General features: G+C 42.7%; 1 protein-coding gene across 2 annotated transcripts in view; it reads right to left on the bottom strand.

The window, feature by feature from the left end:
* Positions 1-22,083, bottom strand: part of abca1a (ATP-binding cassette, sub-family A (ABC1), member 1A) — a 34,802-nt gene extending 12,719 nt beyond the window's left edge. The window contains exons 1-27 of one of the 2 annotated variants that reach the window (XM_063218421.1): positions 21,929-22,083; positions 19,852-19,954; positions 19,223-19,316; positions 17,078-17,219; positions 16,842-16,960; positions 13,946-14,067; positions 11,422-11,613; positions 10,488-10,577; positions 7,332-7,575; positions 7,008-7,147; positions 6,703-6,819; positions 5,897-6,091; positions 5,271-5,476; positions 4,934-5,110; positions 3,752-3,974; positions 3,313-3,534; positions 2,905-3,109; positions 2,672-2,782; positions 2,302-2,476; positions 2,064-2,195; positions 1,800-1,939; positions 1,567-1,704; positions 1,162-1,382; positions 892-964; positions 562-764; positions 225-273; positions 19-123 (exon numbers count right to left, since the gene is read on the bottom strand). In XM_063218421.1, the coding sequence (XP_063074491.1) occupies positions 19-123; positions 225-273; positions 562-764; positions 892-964; positions 1,162-1,382; positions 1,567-1,704; positions 1,800-1,939; positions 2,064-2,195; positions 2,302-2,476; positions 2,672-2,782; positions 2,905-3,109; positions 3,313-3,534; positions 3,752-3,974; positions 4,934-5,110; positions 5,271-5,476; positions 5,897-6,091; positions 6,703-6,819; positions 7,008-7,147; positions 7,332-7,575; positions 10,488-10,577; positions 11,422-11,613; positions 13,946-14,067; positions 16,842-16,960; positions 17,078-17,219; positions 19,223-19,316; positions 19,852-19,917 (3,901 nt within the window). In that variant the 5' untranslated portion in view covers positions 19,918-19,954; positions 21,929-22,083. Of the gene's footprint in view, positions 1-9; positions 124-224; positions 274-561; positions 765-891; positions 965-1,161; positions 1,383-1,566; positions 1,705-1,799; positions 1,940-2,063; positions 2,196-2,301; positions 2,477-2,671; positions 2,783-2,904; positions 3,110-3,312; positions 3,535-3,751; positions 3,975-4,933; positions 5,111-5,270; positions 5,477-5,896; positions 6,092-6,702; positions 6,820-7,007; positions 7,148-7,331; positions 7,576-10,487; positions 10,578-11,421; positions 11,614-13,945; positions 14,068-16,841; positions 16,961-17,077; positions 17,220-19,222; positions 19,317-19,851; positions 19,955-21,928 lie in introns of both variants that reach the window. The other variant, XM_063218420.1, reaches the window with a different exon arrangement.
* Positions 22,084-22,302: the final 219 nt, after the last annotated feature.

A 22,302-nucleotide genomic window follows, 5' to 3' on the forward strand; every position in this document is an offset into this window, starting at 1 on the left:
GACAAGTACCTGGATCACCTTCTGAGTCATTGAAGTCAAAGTCGTCCTCAGTGAAGGGCCTCAGACAGCTCTGGTGGTCGCCGAACGCGTGCCTACGGTTTCTCCGTGTTGGAATGGTGCCATCTGATGGAGAAAGAAAGAGGCAAAGAGAGAAAGCAAGTCAGAAACAAGTGTGTTCTTTGTGTGGAAGCTGATTTGACAAGGGAGGGGGAAATTCTTTTTACCTGAAAGGTCAGCATCTACTCCACTGTCCTCAGCCACTTTCAGGAAAATCTAATAACAGCACAAGAGCACCATGTTAACGTCACATGCAAATTCAAGCAGTTTGAAACATCTGTGAAATGTTAAAAACACAGAAGTCATTGTTTAAATACCCATGAAGCCAATGCTAGAAATGTGTATTTGGGTGAAGTAATAGCTTAGTTTGGACAGTGAGTGTTTTAATATGTCAATATTCCACGACATAACTACTAGACATCTGTCCCGTAACATCCCTTTTAGGGCGACTATACATATTTCCAAGGGGATTTTTGTGACTGCTCTCCCCTTCTGCCACCTTACCTCTTCCAGGGTGGTGTCAGAGATGCCATAGCTGGAAATGCCGAGGTCAGTCAGGCGGTCATCAATCTCATGGAAAAGCTCCACAAATGCCCCGGCCTTAGCCGACTCATAGGGCAAGACGTATGTCAGCTCGTGACCCAGATCCTCCACCATGCGAGCAGATGGAACATGCTTGAAGATCACGTTAGAGATGAGCGAGACATCTGGAACAGAGGAAAAGAATTACAGAGGTCAGGGACAGAGATCAGGGACATGAAAACAATAGAAGGATTAAGCTGTATGTACAGTATATACTTAGTGTGGTCTAAAATGGAGGTGTGTAATGCTTACCGATAGTTGTGGTTTCACTTTCATGGTCACTCCCCAAACCAGCATCAGAGCTGCTTTCTGAGACACTGTCGTCCTATTTTGAAAACACAAATCAATTAACTACTACACTACCAAAAAACGATTTTCCATACTATGGCATTATGTGCTTGAGGCCATTCTGTAATTGACTAGTGATTCCATTGAAGGTCATGCTAAATGGCTATTATAACCAAAGGGGGTTCATAATTAAGTGGAGGCTACAAGGACACCAGGTTAGTGTTCACACTGTACCTTCTTGGAGTAGGAGACTGTGCTGCTGGAGCTCCTGCAGGAGACGAGGGAGGGGTCGAAGTCTCTCTTGACCATGGTCAGGTAGTAGCCCGTCCCCAGCTGGGTCTTCAGGAAGAGGGAGGAGCCCACGCAGCACAGCTTGCCGTGAGAGATGATGGCAATGCGATCTCCCAAGATGTCTGCCTCATCCATGTGGTGGGTGGACAGCAGGATGGTTCGGCCTACATGGAATTCACAAATGTTAGATGCTACTGTATCTACTGGCTCCTGTTAGAATGTTATTGTTATGTTGTGATGTTTTGTTATGTTAATGTTATTGTCTGCGGTGTCAGTTCTGGTCCTTCCACAGAATGTTTTATGATTCCTTCTGTAATATTTCTATCTTGGTTAGGAAGGTTAGGTTACCTTGACGATACTTCAGCAGAAGGTCCCAAATGCCTCTACGTGCATAGGGATCAACTCCAGCAGTGGGTTCATCCAAAATAACCACTCTGGATCCTCCAACAAACGCCAGAGCTACAGACAGCTTTCTCTGCATCCCTCCTAGAAAATAATAAAACAGGAAAAGCTTGTTAGTGCCTGGTATCTACTACACTTAATCAATCTAATTTTGGACTTCAGAGGGAGAGCGAACTCACCGGAGAGCTGGCTAGTGCGGGACTTGCGCTTGTGTGGCAGGCCAACGTCCATAATGATCTGCTCCATCTCCGCCTTGACCTTTTCCTCAGACAGACCCTTCAGTCGAGCGTAAAACCAAATATGCTCCTCCACTGTCAGCCTGGAGAGCAAATTCAAAACCAAATAATTGAAAAATACTTTTCAGGATATTCTTGTTAAGATTGTGAGACATGGGGTTATCATTAACCAGTGACCCTGTTTAATGCACTTAATAAGTTGCTTACATGCTGAATAAGACGTTGTGCTGTGGACAGACTCCCAGGTTCTGACGAATGGTACTGAGCTCTGATTGGATGTCCTTGCCCAAGATGTACGCAGTGCCTGATGTTGGTGGGAACAGGCCTGTAAGGATTGACCTAAAGAAACGCAACATAATGGTCAAGAATGTCAAGTTTACACAACATAATGGTCAAGAATGTTGTACAAAAGGTCTTGCACATCACTTTGCAAAGCGTCACTTACATGGTAGTGGTCTTTCCGGCTCCATTGTGGCCCAAAAATGAAGTGATCTGATCCTCGTAGAAACCAAGTGTTAAGCCATCCACTGCCAACTTTTTCCCATGGCTGTAGACCTTCACCAGATTGTCAATGTAGACACCACGGACCAGGTGGGTTGGCTCTTCCTCAATGCACACAGCTGCAGAACAATGCACACAGGCCATTACTATGCTGATAAATAAAACTGTGTGTGTGTGTGTGTGTGTGTGTGTGTGTGTGTGTGTGTGTGTGTGTGTGTGTGTGTGTGTGTGTGTGTGTGTGTGTGTGTGTGTGTGTGTGTGTGTGTGTGTGTGTGTGTGTGTGTGTGTGTTTGTATTAAAATCATGATTTTTACCTTCAGCATTACTCTTCTTATCCGAGCAGCTAGATGTTCCTGCACACTTCTCCCCACACCAGTAGGTCTTAGTGAATGGGAAATACCATGGCCTGGGGATGCCGTACTGACCTGTGGGCAGCATGAAAAAAACAACAATAAATACACTAAATACACTAGTCAGAGCTGAACTAGAAGTATGCCAGCGGTGAAAAAAACTGTGTATGAGTGGAGGGGGCCGGGACGGGACTCACCTGGAAAGACGGACTCGATGTACCAGGTCATGGCGGCGTAGAGCAGGGCGTCGAACAGCATGAGGCTGATGGAGGTGGTGAGGCTGTAGTGGTCCTCCTCCATGGGGCTGGCCAGCAGGTTGCTCCACTGGATACCAACCCCTTGCTCCTCGAACAGCGCAAAGTACTCACAGCCGAACCCAAAGGCCACAGGAGACAGCAGGCTCTGGATGTGGTAGAAAGGGGAGAGCATCATTTGGACATCTGCAGGTTGGCGATAGACAGGGCAGCGGACAGCTTTTGCTGGGCCCGAGACAAAGTAATCTGAATGGGCCTCAAACCTAATACATAAAATGTAATGAGGACCCAATTCTGCCTCAGATGGTACGGTGTGCATTAAGGGGCTACATCGTGGCAACACTCACTTACCGCAAAAACCTTGGCCCCAAATCCCACGTAGTCTTGCCAGGCCACACAGAGCACATAGGGCAGGTAGAGCGTGAAGTAGATGATGCCCCCACAGGCAGCGGCCAGGTTGGCACGGGAGAACAGCGTGCTGATCAGGAAGCACTGCATGATGGTCACCACGGCGAACGAAGCCAGAAACAGGTAGACAACCCCCGGGTCACTGTAGGGCAGGAGGTTCCCCATCTAGTATATAGGTCGACAATGATGGAAAGGGGCGAGTAGAGAGAGGGATCAATTACAGAACGGCAGAGACTGAGGAGAGAGAGAGAGAGAGAGAGAGAGAGAGAGAGAGAGAGAGAGAGAGAGAGAGAGAGAGAGAGAGAGAGAGAGAGAGAGAGAGAGAGAGAGAGAGAGAGAGATTAGGTGCTATGACATTAGTGATGCTGCTCCTGACCCTCACCTTGAGAATGAGTACCAGTAGGCCAGCGCTGATGAGCAGGGGGATGAGACTGCTGATGAACCAGCTGAGCCACAGGGTGCCGTTATTCAGGCCCATGATCCTCATGGTCTCCTTGAGCCGCGCCTCCTTCTCGTACACCACGCCCTTGATGATGATGGCCACCGAGTACATCCAGGCCAGGGTCATGAACAGGGGCATGGAGCGGCTCATCACACGCAGGAAGCTGCAGCACAACACACAACATAGCCATTAGCCTTGGCCGGTCAGGTCAATGGCCTCGTCTACAGGAGACATTTCATTCAGAATTGACTTTAATTCTGAATAAAGCTTAATTCTGCTTTGAAAATGTCACGTAAACACTTCACAATTCGGAATTAAATGAACAATCAAAGTAAACTCGACGGAACTATTTAATTCTGAAGTATTAATTCTGAATTAAAAATGTCATGTAAATGTAGCCAATGATGCCAGAGTCTTTGAAGATGGTGACGGTGTTATCTGATTCACAGTCCTGATTGAAGAGACAAATGAGATTATGGAGGGAAAAACAAGCTTCCTTGACACAGTTTCCTTTATTTGTGTCTTAACATTGCTGGGTATGAAAACGAGGCCAGTGACCTACTGACTGACTGAGGGGAGGTTTAAAACTCTATTGTCTTTTTTTATAACACATTTTAATTGGTAGAAGCCTCCAGGCAATAAACTATGGCTGTAATGGGTGATTTATGAACACTGTCTAGCTACTAGACTGACACCCTATCTGCTTTTACGCAGGCAGTAAAAGTTAGAGATATGACTGCAAGCGGCTTATCTCACTTCTTCTGGCCTCTCAAGTATGTTTGTGCCAGAACGTTTCCTGCACTTCTAGGTTTCCATCATTGTAAAACATCAGATAAGAACTACTATCTACTATTTTGATGATGTTCATTGATGTAAATGTGATGATAACCTGTTTATTTTAGTGCTACTGTTGTCAGAAACCAATTGCTGTGTATGGGCTCACTATTGCTGTTCTGTTATGTTACTTAATCAGTGTTCTCAGCCTAATCTAATATGCCCAGCCAGACCCAGTTTGCAGACATTAACTTAATCAGAATGTCCAGAATGGGCTAACATGTTACGTAAATTATCTCAACAACTGGGTCACATTTACTTCTGAAACAACATGTCTGTTCTTCTTACATGTCATCCACGTAGCAAGGGTAAGGCATCTGCTGAATGTAGACTCCAGTTTTCTCCTTGTTGCCCGTGAGAGCTCGCATGATGCCGTTCTCAATGATGTCCTGCAGGTAGGAGAAGCCGCCCCAGATGTAACGCAGGTCTTCAAAAGGGTCAGCTCTGGGACCAGGATCCCAATACCTTCAGAAAGAAAAACACAACCATGTAACTAGTGCATAACTGAGTTACAATCAATTAAATGGGTTTGCATTGTAGATCATCGTGTAGCTCTAAGTGTTATGCACGAACTGCTGCTCTTTTCTAGAAAAGGAGCAGCTTTCCATTACAACCTTTGACATACCCGTCTTTAATCTTGTTGGTGCGCTCCACATTGTCAATATCCATGCGGATCTTGTAGCTGACATTGGAAGGAAGGTCAGAGCTGTTCGCCTGCATGTCGGGGAACACAATTCCTGCCCAGAACTTGCGGTCATCCAGAAGACGCATTGACTTGTTCACCAGACGCTCCTCGTTGGCCACTGGCTCCAATTTGTCCAAGTTTACACACTATTAAAAACCAACACATAGATATAATTAAAACAAGGTCAATGTTTGTGATATAGCATGATTTTTTGTGGTATAATGATACTGTCAAGCATAGATACTAGAGGGGCCTTCCAATAGTCATAGCTAATCTACTTCATGATTAATTCTGAGAACAACTGAGAGCACAATATTAAGTCTCAGCATGGTTTCTGTCACACAGTCTACAGTTCCCTATTGCTAAATGCGCAAGAGATGTTTTGCATCATCCTTCCTCCTTCCCCTGAATTGCATGCCAAGGCTGTGTGTGGTTTAAGTGTGCTTTGTTTGTTTGTTTGTGTGTGTATCTGTGTGCATGTGTGCGTGCCTGCATATGTGTGTGTTTCTGTGTGTGTGTGGATGTGTTAACCATGTGACAGCTTGTTTGTTTCATATGTAACTTGCCTCCATAAAGCGGGAGATTGTGTGTATAGCCTGGTCCGTCTCATTGAACACATCCCTCCACGTGAAGGCAGTCCCTGGGGGACGTTTGTCCTCTGTGGCTTTAGTGAGGAAACTGGAGATATCTTTCACCTTGTACTCCGTCCCACTCAGCTTAGCATTCAAGAAAAAGGCGCTGGCATTGTTCTGCAGCAGGGTCTGAAAGACAACAACCAAAACAGTGTTAACATTCAGGCATACCGGTAATTTCATTCAGCCATAATAGCCTGTGTAGACTTTACATTGAATTTCAACGGAATGTTATTATATTATATCGTCATTTTGAATGTGATAATTAATATCTATCAGAGACATCACAAATCTCGATTCAATAATTCCCTCCATTTACATTATTACTGTATAAGCTGATGATGTAATGACAGTGAGCATGATCACAAAATCACTGGTTTAGCTGTCAAGGTCACCTTGAAATGAGTCACAGGATGGCTATGTGATTCAATGATAAACATGGTGATTGTGTGCCAGCTGGTTGTCTACAGGATGTGCTAAAAACGTCTGGGACTGCTGTAAACACTTTACACCACTGCAGAAACTGAATCATCTGTGGTGACGCATGGTGGGGAGCACATTGAGAGACATGTGAGTGCACCCACTTTGGTATATACCACATCTGGCCACGGAGGGACAGTATGGTGCAGCAGACACCGGTGTAGCGGCACAGCCGTGAATTATTCAGACTGTCTGTGTTTGTGTGTGCGTGTGTGTGTGTGTGTGTGTGTGTTCGCGCGCACAAGTCTTTGTTTACTCACCCGCACCAGATCCATCTCTGCACTGTTTTCCATAAAGTCCCATAGCTTTGGCCTGAACTCATCCCACATACCGCCCAAGTCACGCAGCACCCCCAGCTCCTGAAATGTCTTGTTCACCTGACAACACAAAGAAAACAAATGACTGCCTATTGTGATTTTTTTTAAAAACAATATACTGTCAAGAAATAGCTATTCCATGATAGCCCATTCTATGACCTAATCAGACTGCTCTTCGTTTTACCCAAGAGCACACAGCTGTTATTCACATGCTTTCTAGTTGAGATTTGCTGTGATTGGTCATTTACCTCCTGAATAATCCTCTGAGTCGCTGGGGTGTCTGGAGTGTACAGGATCTTCCCCATCAGCAGGGGCTTCAAAGCCTTCCAGATCATACGAGAGATGGGACTGGACTCCAGGTTCCTCATCATATTGTTACAATAGGGAGCTGAGATGAGAGACAGATAGCATTGCTTAAGAAAGATGGTGTAGGCTATTTGTATTTGTGGTGCAAAAGGGTCATAACATTTGATGGAATTCATTATTAATGGGACGGATCAACGGACATCAATGTGAAATATTGAGAGAGGTACACTAATGGGTGTATGAATGGGGAAATAACCGAAACTCACTGGATGAGTTGTCATAGGCAGACACGGGTTCATCCTCACTACTATTGCCATAGTTTCCAAACAAGGCCTTGTAGTTGTTGTCTTCATACCAGTTGAGGGATTTAATCTTCAGACCACCTCCTTCAGGGTGGCCGCACACAATACGAGACACAGCTTGGTACATGTGACTGGGGGAGCGTGTGGCGTTGGCAGTCAGGTACTCGATCTCTGTGCGCAAGTCCCGCCAGCTCTTCATGCTTGCCAACTGTGACACAAAGCACAGGTTCAAGGTTAACACAAACACAATGTTTCTCATTATAACAATGTTATGTTTTAAAAAATGTTCTCAAACAAATCCCAGAACTAATTTTAGTTCAAGTAATAAAAAGGCTAAAGTTTCTGAGCTTGAACTTGTTCATACCCTCTGAAAAAGCATTCTAGGTCACAACAGCCACAGGAATGTACACAAGCCGCCACTTCTTTTGCGGTGAGCTCTAGACACCTGTGTCAGCCCCTGGAGATAACTGATCATGAGTTACATTTAGATTTTCTTTTCTTTTTTACTGCTTTTAGGGGGGGGGGGATTTAGCTATTTTTCAGATAGGACAGTGGAGGAGAGACAGGAAGCGATATGGGAGAGAGAGACGGGGAGGGATCGGGAAACGACCGGGAATCAAACCCAGGTCGCCCACGTAGCAATCCAGTGCCAAGTCGTTAGAACCACGGCTGGGCTAGATTTAGATTTTCTTCAATTCAGTTGAAGCGAGGGATCACAGAGGGCAGCAAATATTGCTCTATTCAATGCAAAACCACAAAGCACTTTTTATCAATTTAACACCTGGCCTTGTTATGATAAGGACATATCTTGCTGAAGTAATACATATTTCTTTTCATACATGGTCATGCGTGCAGACCAAATGTTTTGTAAGAGTGAGATTGTACTGTTTGTTCGTGCAGCATGCTCACAGGGTGTCATTAGTGTCAGCTGTGTCTGTGTTCTCTCAGCCGCTGATAAATGGACTTCAAATAGCCCAGGAGCATCTACCAACACTTCTGCACATTTCAAGCACACCCTTCAGATGTAATGGTTTACCAACCCTTTGAACTACACAAATGAGATTGGCTATGAGAACAACAAAAACAAAAACAAGAAAACGTGCAAAAAAACACTTCTGCTTGGACATGTGCTGAAAATTAAGGGGAAAATGAAGAGAAAAGTGTGATAAGCAAAGAGATTAAAAGCAAAACAAAGGATTTATTGAGAGTTTTACAGCTAATCTTGGCTTACACCCACAGGGCGTTAAAGACGGTTGCGAAAACCCTCCACACACGAGCCTCTTGCCCAGCAGAAAGTGTGAGGGAGGGACGTGCCCAGGCAAGCAGCAACAATACTGAAGTTACTATCGGCCATTCAGCTAATAACACAGCAGCCGCAGGTTTATCCTGTGTACACATCACATTAACCACACGGCATCGTTACATTTTCCAACTGTGTGACTTACTGACAAACACATTTGACCTGTTTAACAAGTAGCGAAATAGCCCCACAAAGGGGACAGGAGGACAGATCTCTAATTTAATACAAAGAGTCTGACATCATATTGTGTTCCCATAGGAGAAATGACAAAACAATTCTGAACTGTGATTTCAAACATCGTCTTTGCCACACACTCATGCCCAGATTGAGAGCAGTGGGTTAGGGGTGACACACTCACACATCAGGAGTCAGCGCCCATGAAGGGCAGGAATAATGATATAGTAGGAGTGCGATATTGAGCGTGGGCAAGCGTTTTTGTTTTGTGGGGATTGCTGTCAAAGCATCACATGCTTTCCGTGAAAAATGAGGAAATCAGCATTTTCAAGACCACACAAACAAACGTGGGAGAGATGACGCCAAGCCAAGGTCCTACTCCCTGCATGTCTCCCACTCATGCATATGCAGCCATATCAGCCATCCAAGGAGAAGACTGCATCCATTGTCTCTCTGCTCCCCTTTTTTTGTCTGTGGCCTTGATGATCACAAGGCGTTAAGGTCACGAGGAGGTGTCGTGGCACAAGAAAAGGAGCAGACAGACGAACATACAAACGGCGACTGAGTAATGGGAGAAGAACGAACCGGAGTAACCTCTGTGCTTGTGGCTCAGTGCGGGGTTACTGTAGTTCAGCAGTGCGGAAGCGGCACTCAAAGCCACAGCGTCTCAGCACAGCACACACAGAACACTGAGGAACTGTTGCTATGATGTCTGGTCGCTGGGTTAGCTGCAGCCACAGCAGCTAAATAGACATGCCAAGATAGGTATCTATACGAGAGGTATCAGAACCTAATCAACCACAAAATGTATCAGGGCTAACAGCAAAACTATAGGGTAACTTATCTCAAAAAGAATCATATATTCACATTATATACTTTGAGAAATACACTGTAAAATTCCACTCCTGGCCACTTCATATGTCTGACAGTTTAGTAAATGAAATCCATAATCAGCAGCTGAGTTGACTTGGGGTTTGCACAGCTGACAGAGGAATGAGTCTTCCAGCAGCTGACTGCCAGTTCCCTCACGTTTAGCAAACGCAGCTGTTTTGCCAAAACCCGAATCCCAACTGTTGGTCTCCTGGCAGCTTAGGGCAGATCTGCTAAGTAATTTACAGTACAGAGCAAAGATTTTGTTTCTATTTCACACTGCAGTGGCCACTAGTGTGTTTTTTACAGGCTTGCTGACTGGACAGAGGGGAGGTTGATCCCTTGGAGGGAGTCATGTTACAAATCTGTATCTCTACCATCCGGAAATGGCAGCTATATGCAAACCAAAATAGGTATCTGCAGTAACCTTTTCTTCCATGACAGTACAAGGAAGGGGGAGGCTGTGAAAATGTTCTAGGAACCCTCTTTGAAGACAGAATCAGGAAGATTGTTGCGTGACAGCAAATGAGAGAGCATTCATTTTCGGTTCTCTCATTCACATGTTAATGATCTCCGTGACTCAAGCATTACAAAAACAGGAATCAGAGGCATGACACAGGGCAGCCATTTTAGCTGTCGTTTGCTGCGTATGGGATCTGGAGGAGTCAATGTAGATGATGTCTGTAATTGTATCTGTCTCTCTGCTGGGCTTATCTATCTCCCTGTTCCCTGTGGGCTCTAAATGTAGCTGTGAGATATTTTGAGGGACCACTTACCTCCACCGCTAAGGAGCCCAGGCTCTCAAGTAGGTTGTCTGTTGCGGTGGAGACATCTTGGACGACCTTGGGGTCAGATCGCACATCCTTCTGCAAAAGCAATGGGTGTAGGTTTAAAATGCATGTACTGTATATTTCCATCATCAAATAAACAAACATACGTACTGTGGCTTTAATACATAATCTGTTTATCTTTCTTTCTTTACCACTAAAATGTTAAAATCTTTTGGCCCATAACATTTCACTGCAAACAAATAAGATTTGTAGGATTTGTAGTAAGCATTGTGTATATGTAGTGTGTATTTTCCAAAGTATTTCATTCTTCACACATATTTCACATTTTTGAATATAATACTGTGCGTGATGTATTTGTATGTTTGGCATATTATCTAAAACAAATCTTGGTTTCTAAGAAACCAGTCCACATACTGTACAGCACTGTGCTGAGCGCTGACCCATGTCAACAGGCTCCACATGGGTCCAGACAGTTCCAATTGGGGGCACTGAGTTTTTCAAGTCACCTTAATAACCTCTCATTACTCAGGCAGCACAAAGAAACCATTCACTGGCAATGTGGGTAGACCTCAATGACAAACAAAAGTTGCAGAGTTTGGACGGAGTCCATCTATTTATTTTTAATATACAGAAACCTTTTCATCTCTGCTGCTCTAATTGTTCCTCCTCTTGGCCCACATTTTGGCCCGGTGTCCACATTATGTAAAACTATTCATTACTGTGCCTCACAATCATCTGACCAAATCAGGCTGAATAGAAATGCTTCACTTGACTGCTTCACAAATGTATTCTTGAAGTCCAATCATGAAAATAGGCCTTTTGGTCATTTTATTTAAATTGACAGGATGTGTTCATTTCAGACCGACAAAGAATTGGTAAATATGTGTCCCCCTTCAAAGAAAGGAGAATTGCAGCTTACCCTGATGGGTTTTAGGAAGTCCAGATTTGAGAGAAAGTGTCTCTCTGCCCGATTGAGCCATTCTGGGGAGGACTGGCAAATGATCTTCTGGGTGAGCTGGGACACATCCTTGTCTGCAATAACCACAAACTCATCCAGGGACGTGCTGTTGCACAGGTCTTTCAGGTGCACACCAAAGCCTTTGATGAGGACCTGTTGTTAAAATAAGGAACTTTCAGTCACATTTCACAAATAACTAGTTAGGGCAGGACAAGTCAGGGATATTGATGACATTGTACTCTGAGACTCAGCGCCAGTTTTCTTTATACAATGTCTGAACTTCATTCACTATATTATCAAAAGTAACTTATTCGCTAACCTGCCTGGACTCACACATGAACTTAAGTGCCATTCCATTCCTAACCCATATGGTTCAATATGATGTCGCTCCATCTTTTGGATGCTATTACAGCTTCAACTCTTTTGGGAAGGCTGTCCCCAAGGTTGAGGAGTGAATTTTAGGATTTTTAGACAATTCTTCCAAAAGAGAATTGGTGAGGCCACACACTGATGTTGGTCGAGAAGGCCTGGCTCTCAGTCTCTGCTCTAATTTATCCCAAAGGTGTTCTACTAGGTTAAGGTCAGAGCTCTGTGCAGGCAAGTCAAGTTCATCTACACCAGACTCTGTCATCCATGTCTTTACGGACCTTTCTGTGTGCACTTGGGCACTCTCGTGTTTGAAGAGGAAGAGGCCTGCTCCAAACTGTTCCCACAAGGTTGGAGCATGAAATTATCCAAATTGTTTTGGTATCCTGACGCTGTAATAGTTGCAAATGGTGGACTGACATCATACTGAACCGTATGGGTTAGGAGTGGGATGACAGTTAAGTTCATACAGTATGTGAGTCAAGGCAGGTTAGTGAATATAGTGGCAATATAGTGTACATAACAGCTGTCATAACAAAGCCATACAGTACACTCGCTTCATTTCCCGACAGACAAAAAGCAGTGTGCATTCCAAGGTGCACAACCGTATCTCACTCATTTCGTGAAGTATTCACGAAAAAAATTGATCAATTTTCGTGGTGCATTCACGTTATTTCCCGCCTTTCGTAGAGTCTTCACGAAAATAATAGATTAATTTTCACGCTGCCTATTCACTTGAATTGCCCAACTGTTGCCTAGCGACCCACTAGTTTGATGCCCTTTCGGTAGCCTACCGTCACATGGTAATCAAACATTTCAAACAAGCAATTTAGGGTTAGGTTTAGGGTCAAGGTTAGGGTTAGGGTTAGGGTTAAGGTTAGGGTTAGGGTTAGGTTTAGGGTTAAGTAGGGTTAAGGTTAGGGTTAGGTTTAGGTTTAGGTTTAGGTTTAGGGGACATAAGGCGTAAGTACCGAAAGGGCGTCGAATTAGTGAGTCCTGAGTGCATCAGCAGTGTTCTGTCAGCACCCCCTCCCCGCCCCTGCAGACGTTTGGATAACCATAGCAGCAGTGGGGCAATTCAAGTGAATAGGCAGCTCGAAAATTAATCTATTATTTTCGTGAAGATTTTACGAAAGGCGGGCAATAACGTGAATGCACCACGAAAATTAATATATTATTTTCGTGAAGACTTTACGAAAGGCGTGAGATAGGGCTCAGGTGCAAGGGTAAGAGGCTTCCTGAGAACTATAATATCATACATGCCTTTACTAAGACAGCTGATCCAAACACAGGGACTCTTTCATCTTGTCAACATGTTTCAGTCCAGTATGGTCCATTCACTTAATCATAACCCATGTATGTGACAACTAATGTTATTCTAAAGGGTCATGTCTTCTCAAAGAGACAAGAGTCAAATGGGCCTCAAAAACCTCTACGTTGCATCATAAGTCATGACCTTGCTTCTAAGCGCAGGTGACCATTTCGACCAAAAATCGAATGCAGCACCACACCTGACCTTCAGCATGTGTGCCGTGTGTGTACATGCATGTGCCTGCAGAGGGGATGAAGCTGAGAGGAGAGCAGTCTGCTGCACACCCAATAAGCAGCTGGGAGAGTGCCGTGCACGTGAGCTCGTAGGAAAAGAGTAGGGGGAGGGGTGGGCTACGGGTAAGTCATGTGACAGCTGGCCTCAAAAACAGCAGGCAGCACAGATTCGCACTGAGCAGATGAGAGCTCTATTCTTCTCTCCCCTGCACAGATGCAGCCTCAGCGAGACACATTATAGTGGTCATCCCCAACCCCCATGCCTGCCCTTTGGGAGAGACGGGGACTCCCCTGGCAGTTACAACACTTGCATAATATCTATAATACCACATAATGACTATTTCTGGGATGGTCGGACACTTGAACCAGCTGGCAACAGTAGTCACTGATCAAACTGTAAGGAAATAAGCTATATCGGAATAGACAAGTGTATTTTTTGTTTGAAATACGGTTTTACATTCTGCCTGAAAACAAATCTGACCTTTAAACGCAGCTATAAATTGGTATCAGGCATAGACAAACAAGCATCAGAGAGTACAGTTTGATGGAACAGTGGTGAGACTGAAACTCATACCTTTTCCAGGTTAACGTCAGCCTCCACAATTTGATGGACTGCGTGCCTTGGAAGAGTCGCATTGTGTTCCAGGAACGCAGACAAGGACTCATTATCACGGAGAAAGTCCTTCAACTTGAAACCTGAATAAATAAAAGATGAATAATTACTGCCAGCAAAGCTATCATTGACAGTTCTCTCTGGGAAAAAGCTGAAAATAGGCTATAGCTACTCCATTGCTCCAAATGACACAATCCATTGTTGAAAATAAATGAATGTTCCACAAACGTTTTGGAATATTGGGTAAATAATTAATTATATTTTTCATTATAATTATATATAATTACAATTATATGAATACAATGATTAGTCCATGTTTCATTGCTCATGATTTTGACATTTTCCCATTCCCATGGGTTTGCCGGTCACATTGCGCAAATACTTAAAATAAGCCAGAGGATAACGTAATATTATAACCAAGCTTACTCATTTCATTTGTTGATTATGGATTAGACTCTACATGGAAGGTCAAACTGGCATAATGCATAATATGCATCATTATACAGGTAAAAGAGTAATTGATCTGCTTTGGATGTCCCAAGTTTTGGTGCGCTATAAGTTTGCCTAAGTGTTAATAGTAATAATAATAGTGGGAATACAGGTTTTTGAACTTGCAGGTGAACTTTTTCAGCACACTTAGCTGTACAATTAAGTTTTACTGTTTTAGTTTCACATCAAATATGCCTCCCATATTTAATATTGTTATTTCCATTTTCAACAAATCAGTCCATCAGAGCTTGTTTGAAAATGCACAAGAGAAATAATTTATCACTTCACTATTCCATATGACTATGGCTTTTATATATAAAGTGCCTCTATAAAAAAAACAAGGGGTGACAGAATGACATCTGATTCCCAAAGATAATAGTCAATAGTGCTAATAGTTTTAAACTGTGAGTGTTGGCAAACACCAGGAGGCCGAGTGAATTAACAGCTACTGAACCAGATATAACAGGGTCCAAGCTAAACAAATGGATCATTCAGAGAGGAGTGCAGCAGGCATGTTATCGGCCTGTGTGTTGCATGCGGCTGCATAAAGAGTAATCAGCTGGCTGTGCGGTCCGTCTCTCCGCTGAGAGAGCACCATTGTGTTCAGTGTGTCAGAGGAACATTCCGCAAAAGTCATCACCGCTGAAAACCGGTTGGAGTCAGCCGCTACTTCTGAGGGTTACTCTAGGTTATTCCCCTTTGTACAGAATTAGATCTCAAGTTCATCATCGCAGACCTGAACTTCCAAAAGCATTGTTCAGATAATTCTATGTAAGAATGACACATACTAACATAAAACATGAACATAATATAAAAGAATAATGCTTTTTGCCCAACAAGTGATTCAGGAATAAAATGTCCTAAGAAATGGAGGTCTTTCTTAACCTTTTAGTGGGAAGTGCTGCGGTTGAGATCAATGCGCAAAAATGTCTGAAGCAACATAAGAATGCGTACAGGATATCCTGAGACCTCCTCAGAGAAAAGCCCCACCAGGACATTCAGCGGAAAACAATCAGCACACACACTAGGGCCTTGAACTCATATGAGGACCCCCAGAGGGAAAAGCACTGCAGCAGAGGCAACCTCAGGAGAACTGTCCCTTACAGAATGGGGACCCACAGTACAGCTCATTACAGTGCAGAGTGGGAAATGGAACATGTTCTACAGAGGCAACCTGTCACAACTGTACAATCACATATTACAATGGAGCAGGTAGAATAAACTTGCCATATGTTCCTATTTAGCCTTTTAAGTAAGCTGAACTGATGTAACATTATGAAATGTATAGTGTATTGGGAAACATATTTCCTGACACTAAGGTTGAATAGGGGAATAATACTATCTGCACTGGTTTGAGCTAGAATGGCCACTCCATGGCCACTCCATGCCCACCCAGGCATTTCAATTTAACAATCTTGGCAACACATCTAGAGAGAGGAGAGGTCAATGGGTTTTCAATTTGTACCCTGATTGTCCTCAGCAAAAGATCTAAGTGGGACATCTGCCAGTGCTGGGACACAGAGAAAACAAAAGTGGGAAATGAGTGTGACCCATCTTTGGTGCGAGCCAAGGAAAGGGACAAAATGTCCAGAGTGAACGAGTGAGGGGGCAATGAGGACGAGGAAAAATGCATGCAGAGAATCCTAGTGTGAGTGAGTTCCAATATCTACGCTCACATGTAAAATTGTCACTGTACTGACTATTGTGTTTAGCCGGAACTGTACTGACTATTAAAATTTGAATGCAACACTACTACCAATACTACATATTACTAATATAAGTTGAACACCCTTTCTGTGTACCAAGGCTTGCAGTTTTTGACAATACCCACACAGATCCTTTCCAGAATCTTTACTGCAAAGTCAGCATGTCACAGTAAACATCAAACTGTTTGCATTACCAATCATTTACAGAATAGAAAGAGTCTGCCCTAACTGGTTTCCCTAACACACAACAAAATTAAAATATAACCTCGACATACTGAACTACATAAGGGTCATATTTCTTCAATTCTGTTTTTAACTGTTTAACCATTAACTGTTCAAAGAAATTGGGTTAGACAAAAAGGTAACAAAAAACTAGGTTACAAAAAATTATCTGAAACAATAGTGTCCGATTACCATTTCACAGCCCATTTACAGAACAGGGCTTAATAATCTAACCTATCAAAATAATCCATCGCTTCGCCTGCAAACCCTTTTCACCAGTGGTCATGTGCCATCACTCCAACTAGTAAGCCATAGCCTTAGAGCATTATAACTCATGCCCTACTTAATGGATCCCCCCGTTTAAACCACAGGAAGATCTTCTTTCTGCAAAGTCCTAGTTTATGGGATATCATTTTGCATATTTTGCCAACATTTCTTACCGGCAGTGTTGCGCTGCAATTTCTTAAGGGCTTGGACAAGTCTCTTGTAGCCTTCGAAACTCTTGTCATTCTGGCTGTACAGGAGGATCTTCTTGGCATCAATAAAGAGTCGTGATATGCTACAAATATAAAAACAAAGTAGAATTCTGGTTCACTGTGGGCAATGACATTATGTGGAGAGATAAACGAGTTGGATGCAACAGTTGGATGCAACTACGTATGATGCAATTGCTTACATTGAGTCATTGAAGTTGCCCACCACTCCGGGTGTCTCGCCTGGCGTGGGGTAACGAAAGCAGGGGTTGTTGGCATTGCAGATGATGCCCTGCACCCAGGGCAGAGTACCTGCAGATGGCATGGCCTTGTTTGGAAAGTGGCCTAGAAACAGTAGGGGCAAAGGACATTTTGAGTTGACACACATCGGTTTAACGGTTTACTGACAACAACATGAACTACAAGACACGATTTACATCGTCATTGTTAAAAGTACTGCTCACCAAAATTAAAGAAATCACTGATATTCATGAAATGTTACAGTATATCTAGTAAATGATGCTAATTTAAAAACAATATAGAAAAAAAACCTATGACAGAGACTGGCCTACTTTTAATGTGCTTTTTCTCGGCACCACTTTTTTGCCATGTACAGTGGATAGGTAACTTGTACAGTATGTATCATCAATGCGTATGGAAAAGAGGAGCCAAGTGGGCCTGAGCATGAGTCACCCTGTGAGATGCTATCTGCATAATTGCTGCCTGTTGGATCATAGAATGATTGCCTCTGTCTGACCCCTTGCGTGATGAGCCGAGTTTATCAGTGTCCAACCGTGAGCAGGAGATTTGCAACCACTCCAAGGCAAATAAAATCAGACCACTCATAACTGTGCAATAGGTGAAAGGTTTTAAGGGTTGTGTGTGGAAACTAGATGCGTGGCCATCTTTACAAACAAACAGGCAGAAGTTATTGATCACTTTCATTGATGTGGTGTGCGTGCTAGTGACTCAAGTTCATATGCGACTCAAGTTCATGTGTTCATGTGGTTACTTACTACTATATAATAGTGAATAAATGTTGTTAAAACAGTGTGTGTGTGTGTGTGTGTGTGTGTGTGTGTGTGTGTGTGTGTGTGTGTGTGTGTGTGTGTGTGTGTGTGTGTGTGTGTGTGTGTGTGTGTGTGTGTGTGTGTGTGTGTGTGTGTGTGCATGAATAAGTGGAGCCAATGCTGTCCATGTTTCTCAGTGATATGAACTATCTTCCACTTACTTAGAGTCAAACACACCCTGTCTGTCTTGGCCAAGCTCAGAAGTACAACACCCCTCAAGGGACCACATAATGTTCCGCATTACTTTGTGTTTGTTAAGATGATTTTAGGGGGAGGGGTGGCAGTAAAAACATTTTGCAGAAGTTTAGTTTAAAAAAATATATATATCACAAATGCATAGGGCAGGGTGTCTTTTACCTTATACCATGAAAGTAGCAATGTTCCTCTGTGAGGTTTCCAAAAGAGACTTTACAGCTGTTAATGTGATTGATTTATGTTTAATTATTTCAATATATATGTTTAATATATGTTTAATATTGTCATCACTGTTAACAAGCCAGTCTAACTGGGATATCACCCCATATATCCATAAAGAATTTCAGGGTATAGCATGACAAATGTATATTAAAATTCCTAAAAATCCCTTTCTGATTTCCTTGTACCTGTATACTGTATAACTCTACTTCTGGTAGTTATCGCTGTGTCCTTGGCCATTTCTAGGGACTACATGGACCTGCTCTTTCCACAGTAAAGCAAATATTGACTCTATGAGAGTGCTTTAGGTCTAAAATACTATAGCCTTGAGCTGAATGATCATCAGGAAGCTTGGCACATATTGCTCACAATAAACACCTTCACCGACCATCTTCATTCACTGAATTTATAAATTGGATATTACAATACAAATACTGTACATGACTATTCAAGCTGACTTGATTTGACTTGACTGTGCGTATGCAGAACATTAACAAGTCATTCATTCCTTGCCAGCATCAGAAAGTTGGAACATTTTGCTGCGGACAATTTCTTGCAATTATTGGCTTAATACAGACTGACATGAGTGCACAAGTGTATGCTTTTCAGCCAGTTATGGTGCATATTCCCAAATTTCTGGGTAATACACTGGGCGTTCATACTTTTTTTCTTCACTTCTCCTTGAGATATTTTTCAAATGTCATAGCCATGGCAACACAATGTTGAAAAGTTTATCCAAGAATACATGGCAAGAGTTATCTGTGAACCATGGTGTGCTGTGTGATTATAAACAAAAATGGTAAATGCACTGACAAACCCACAAAATAATCACACTCACAAAAGAAAACTGTGTGTGTTACTCACATTCATGTTGTTCATAAGGAGGGTAGTAGAGCCGAACCGATATCAAGATGAAGAAGATGAACAGTGGCCATATGATCTCAATTATCAACTGGAGCTACACGAGAAAGAAGGACAGAATAAAAGATTATTTTTCTCATTTGCACACATTCCAACATTATCAGATAACCATTTGCAGAATGTTCCATTTTTAAATTGAGAAGGGCATATCGTACTCTACTTGCTAAAACATACTGTCTGCATGCTGAAGACATTCTGTAGGACATTTACAGTGAAGCTTATAAGCTGTTGACTTCAGCAATATTGCCTTTTTCAGTATGGGCAGATATATAGGCTAGAGAGAGCAATCTCCCCAGACATCTACTACCGGTATATATGCACCTAAGCAAAGCATTAAAAATAACAGTTCTGTACTGGACAGTATAGCTGTTACAGATTCTGCAATAGTAGAACCATATAGGTTTTGAATGTACAGTTGAGGTATATTATAAAGGTATGATTTGTATATAAATGTATATCCAATCATCTAAGATGTCTGTAGCATAATAGTAGTATAATACTGTAGCATTTTACTTTCTTAATATTATTTTGCTTGCAGATATAAATGCTACTTTCTGAGTATTAAGACTCACCGTTTGTCTTCGACGACAGGTTAAATTCTTCCATAAAAGCAAGCCCAGTTGAGTAGATACGGCCATCTTGGCTCTGGACCTCTCCAACCGCACCAACTCACCACTGAAAAGAGGAATCAAAGAAATACTTCACTTCTGGGGCAGTCAAATTCTGTCAAGATACCTGAAACAACTTTTGGTCAAGTGAACTAGGGGTTTTATAAGGTGAGGTATACCACACATACTAAACAGTGAGGGCCCGGTCTTGCAAAAGTACATAGAGACTTTGGTACCTAAAACAAAGTTGGTACCACCCACACGTTCTGGCTCTGAAGAAGGCTCACATTTTTTCTTGTGTCCGTTGTGAAAATGATCAATAGTATTTAGACTCGCATCAGGTGTTGTGCTAATGTGATTGACACTTGGGGTATTGTTGTGAATCTCTAGGCCCATATAATCCCATATGCTCCTGCATCCTGTGGTGAATGGATGGGCCATTTACAACTGGGTGTTCAGAGAAAAAGAGCCATTAAGGAGGAAAACTGCATTAAACGAGGAGCTGCAGACTTTTCATTGTTGGCCTTGAGAGATACATTGCTTGGTAACACTTTACTTGATGCGGGCATATGCAGGGCTGCTGACAGCTTTGGCCAGGCCCAGGACAAAGTCATCTACAAGGGCTCCCCACCCAATACATACAATGTAATGAGGGCATAATTATGGGCCCCTTCTGTCTGACCTGGGGCAACTGTTCCCATTGCCCCCAACACCCCCACCCCCCCCCACCCCCAACAGTGTCATAGCATTGTCATAATGCAGTCATGCATGTGTCATAAACATCATGTCAATGTCATAAACACTGTATGTCTTTGTCTTTCAGTGACATTCGGTTATGACAAAGACAGGCCTAACTTTATAGAATATTGGCATTATGTTCATGACACTATTATGACACTAATATGACACTACTGTTATGCCATACGTATGACGCCGGCGTCAAGTAAAGTGTAACCCATTATTTAACCACATGCTGAATAGTAAACACATCCATCCATACATTTGGCAAAGGAGAAAAGTGATATTTTGCGCCTCTAGTGGAATCTAAGATGCACGTGATGTGTTATTGTGTTTACAATCCCCAACCTCCATCTTCTTAGCGCTCTCATTCTGCCTGTTCATACTGGCTTATGTGCGGTCCCATTTGGTTACTTCCTTGTTTCCTCTCAATCCTCCCTTTTTCTTTCATTGTTTCACGTTTAAATCCTGATCAGTCATCAAGGGAAGCTGCTCGTCAATATCAATGTTGATTGATAAATAGGCCTATAGAAAGTTGATTGACATCATGACAACCCCTTTACAATGCAACATTATCAAAAACATGGGCCTATCTCAATTGTGGACTGTTATTTTGTGTGCTTTGATTCTGAACATTGTCACACTGGGGGGAAAACACTTGGTAAGAGACTTCTCCCTTGTTTAACCATCTCCACATACTGGCATCAAATGTGTGCAATCTGCCACTCATCAATAATGTCAGCGTCAGAGGGGCAATTGAGGATGAAGAAACGCTAAATGATGTAAAATACAAATAGGTAGGCGCGTTTTAAACCAAAACTGACAACTGTCATGATGGAACAAAGGCTGCTGAAACAGAGGACCATTGCATGGAGGTTACTCTCGGTCATCTAACGCACTCCCGTTGCTTTCATGACAGATGCTCGGAGTGATTTTGAATAAAACAACACCAAAGCAGCAGAACTCAGTGATCTCAGTGATAATCTGGAAATGTTTTCTCGCTACAAATCTTTAGTTTCAATATTTTGGTTAATCTTGACGACGTCGACGAAGTTCAATTAGACTTGATAACTGTTGACTACAAAATGACACTGGAAATCTGAAACAAAGTCAATAGCCTTAAACGGTTAACATCACAAAATAGCCGAACACTTTCATTCACACGAATAATTATAAGCCTATCCTAACCTTGCACATGGCATGCCATAAAACGCACCGTTAGTCACTTTGGAACTTGCTTGAGACAAAGCATCATGAATATGAATCCATTGTTAGGCTACTCCATCCAGAAAACACGTCTTACCTTTGCTCTTTCCCCCCCAAATCCTTTCCGTTTCGTCATATACAGTTATTCCGAGTAACAAAAATGATTAATAGTCCTCTCCACCTTTCTTGTCTCTTATTGTCTTGTGCTGAACGTCGTTGGCTTTTACAGAAGTGTTTTTTTCTCACTCATCCTTTTATAGTGGAGGCGATGCTGCTTTGAGAAAGAAGGTTACTCTCGGTCAGAAGCTTCGTGGCTGTTTGTATTGGTCGTTCCTTATAAGGGAAGCACGTGCAAAGTCAAAACACCTCTTAAAGCGGCAATGGAGGGACCACACGATTGCGTTGGGAATGAATGAAGTTACAACCGAAGATAGCAGCATTTTAGATCATTTTGATTTCTGATCCTTTTTA

The sequence above is a fragment of the Engraulis encrasicolus genome, chromosome 16 (genome assembly GCF_034702125.1).
Source record: "Engraulis encrasicolus isolate BLACKSEA-1 chromosome 16, IST_EnEncr_1.0, whole genome shotgun sequence".
Taxonomy (NCBI): domain Eukaryota; kingdom Metazoa; phylum Chordata; class Actinopteri; order Clupeiformes; family Engraulidae; genus Engraulis; species Engraulis encrasicolus.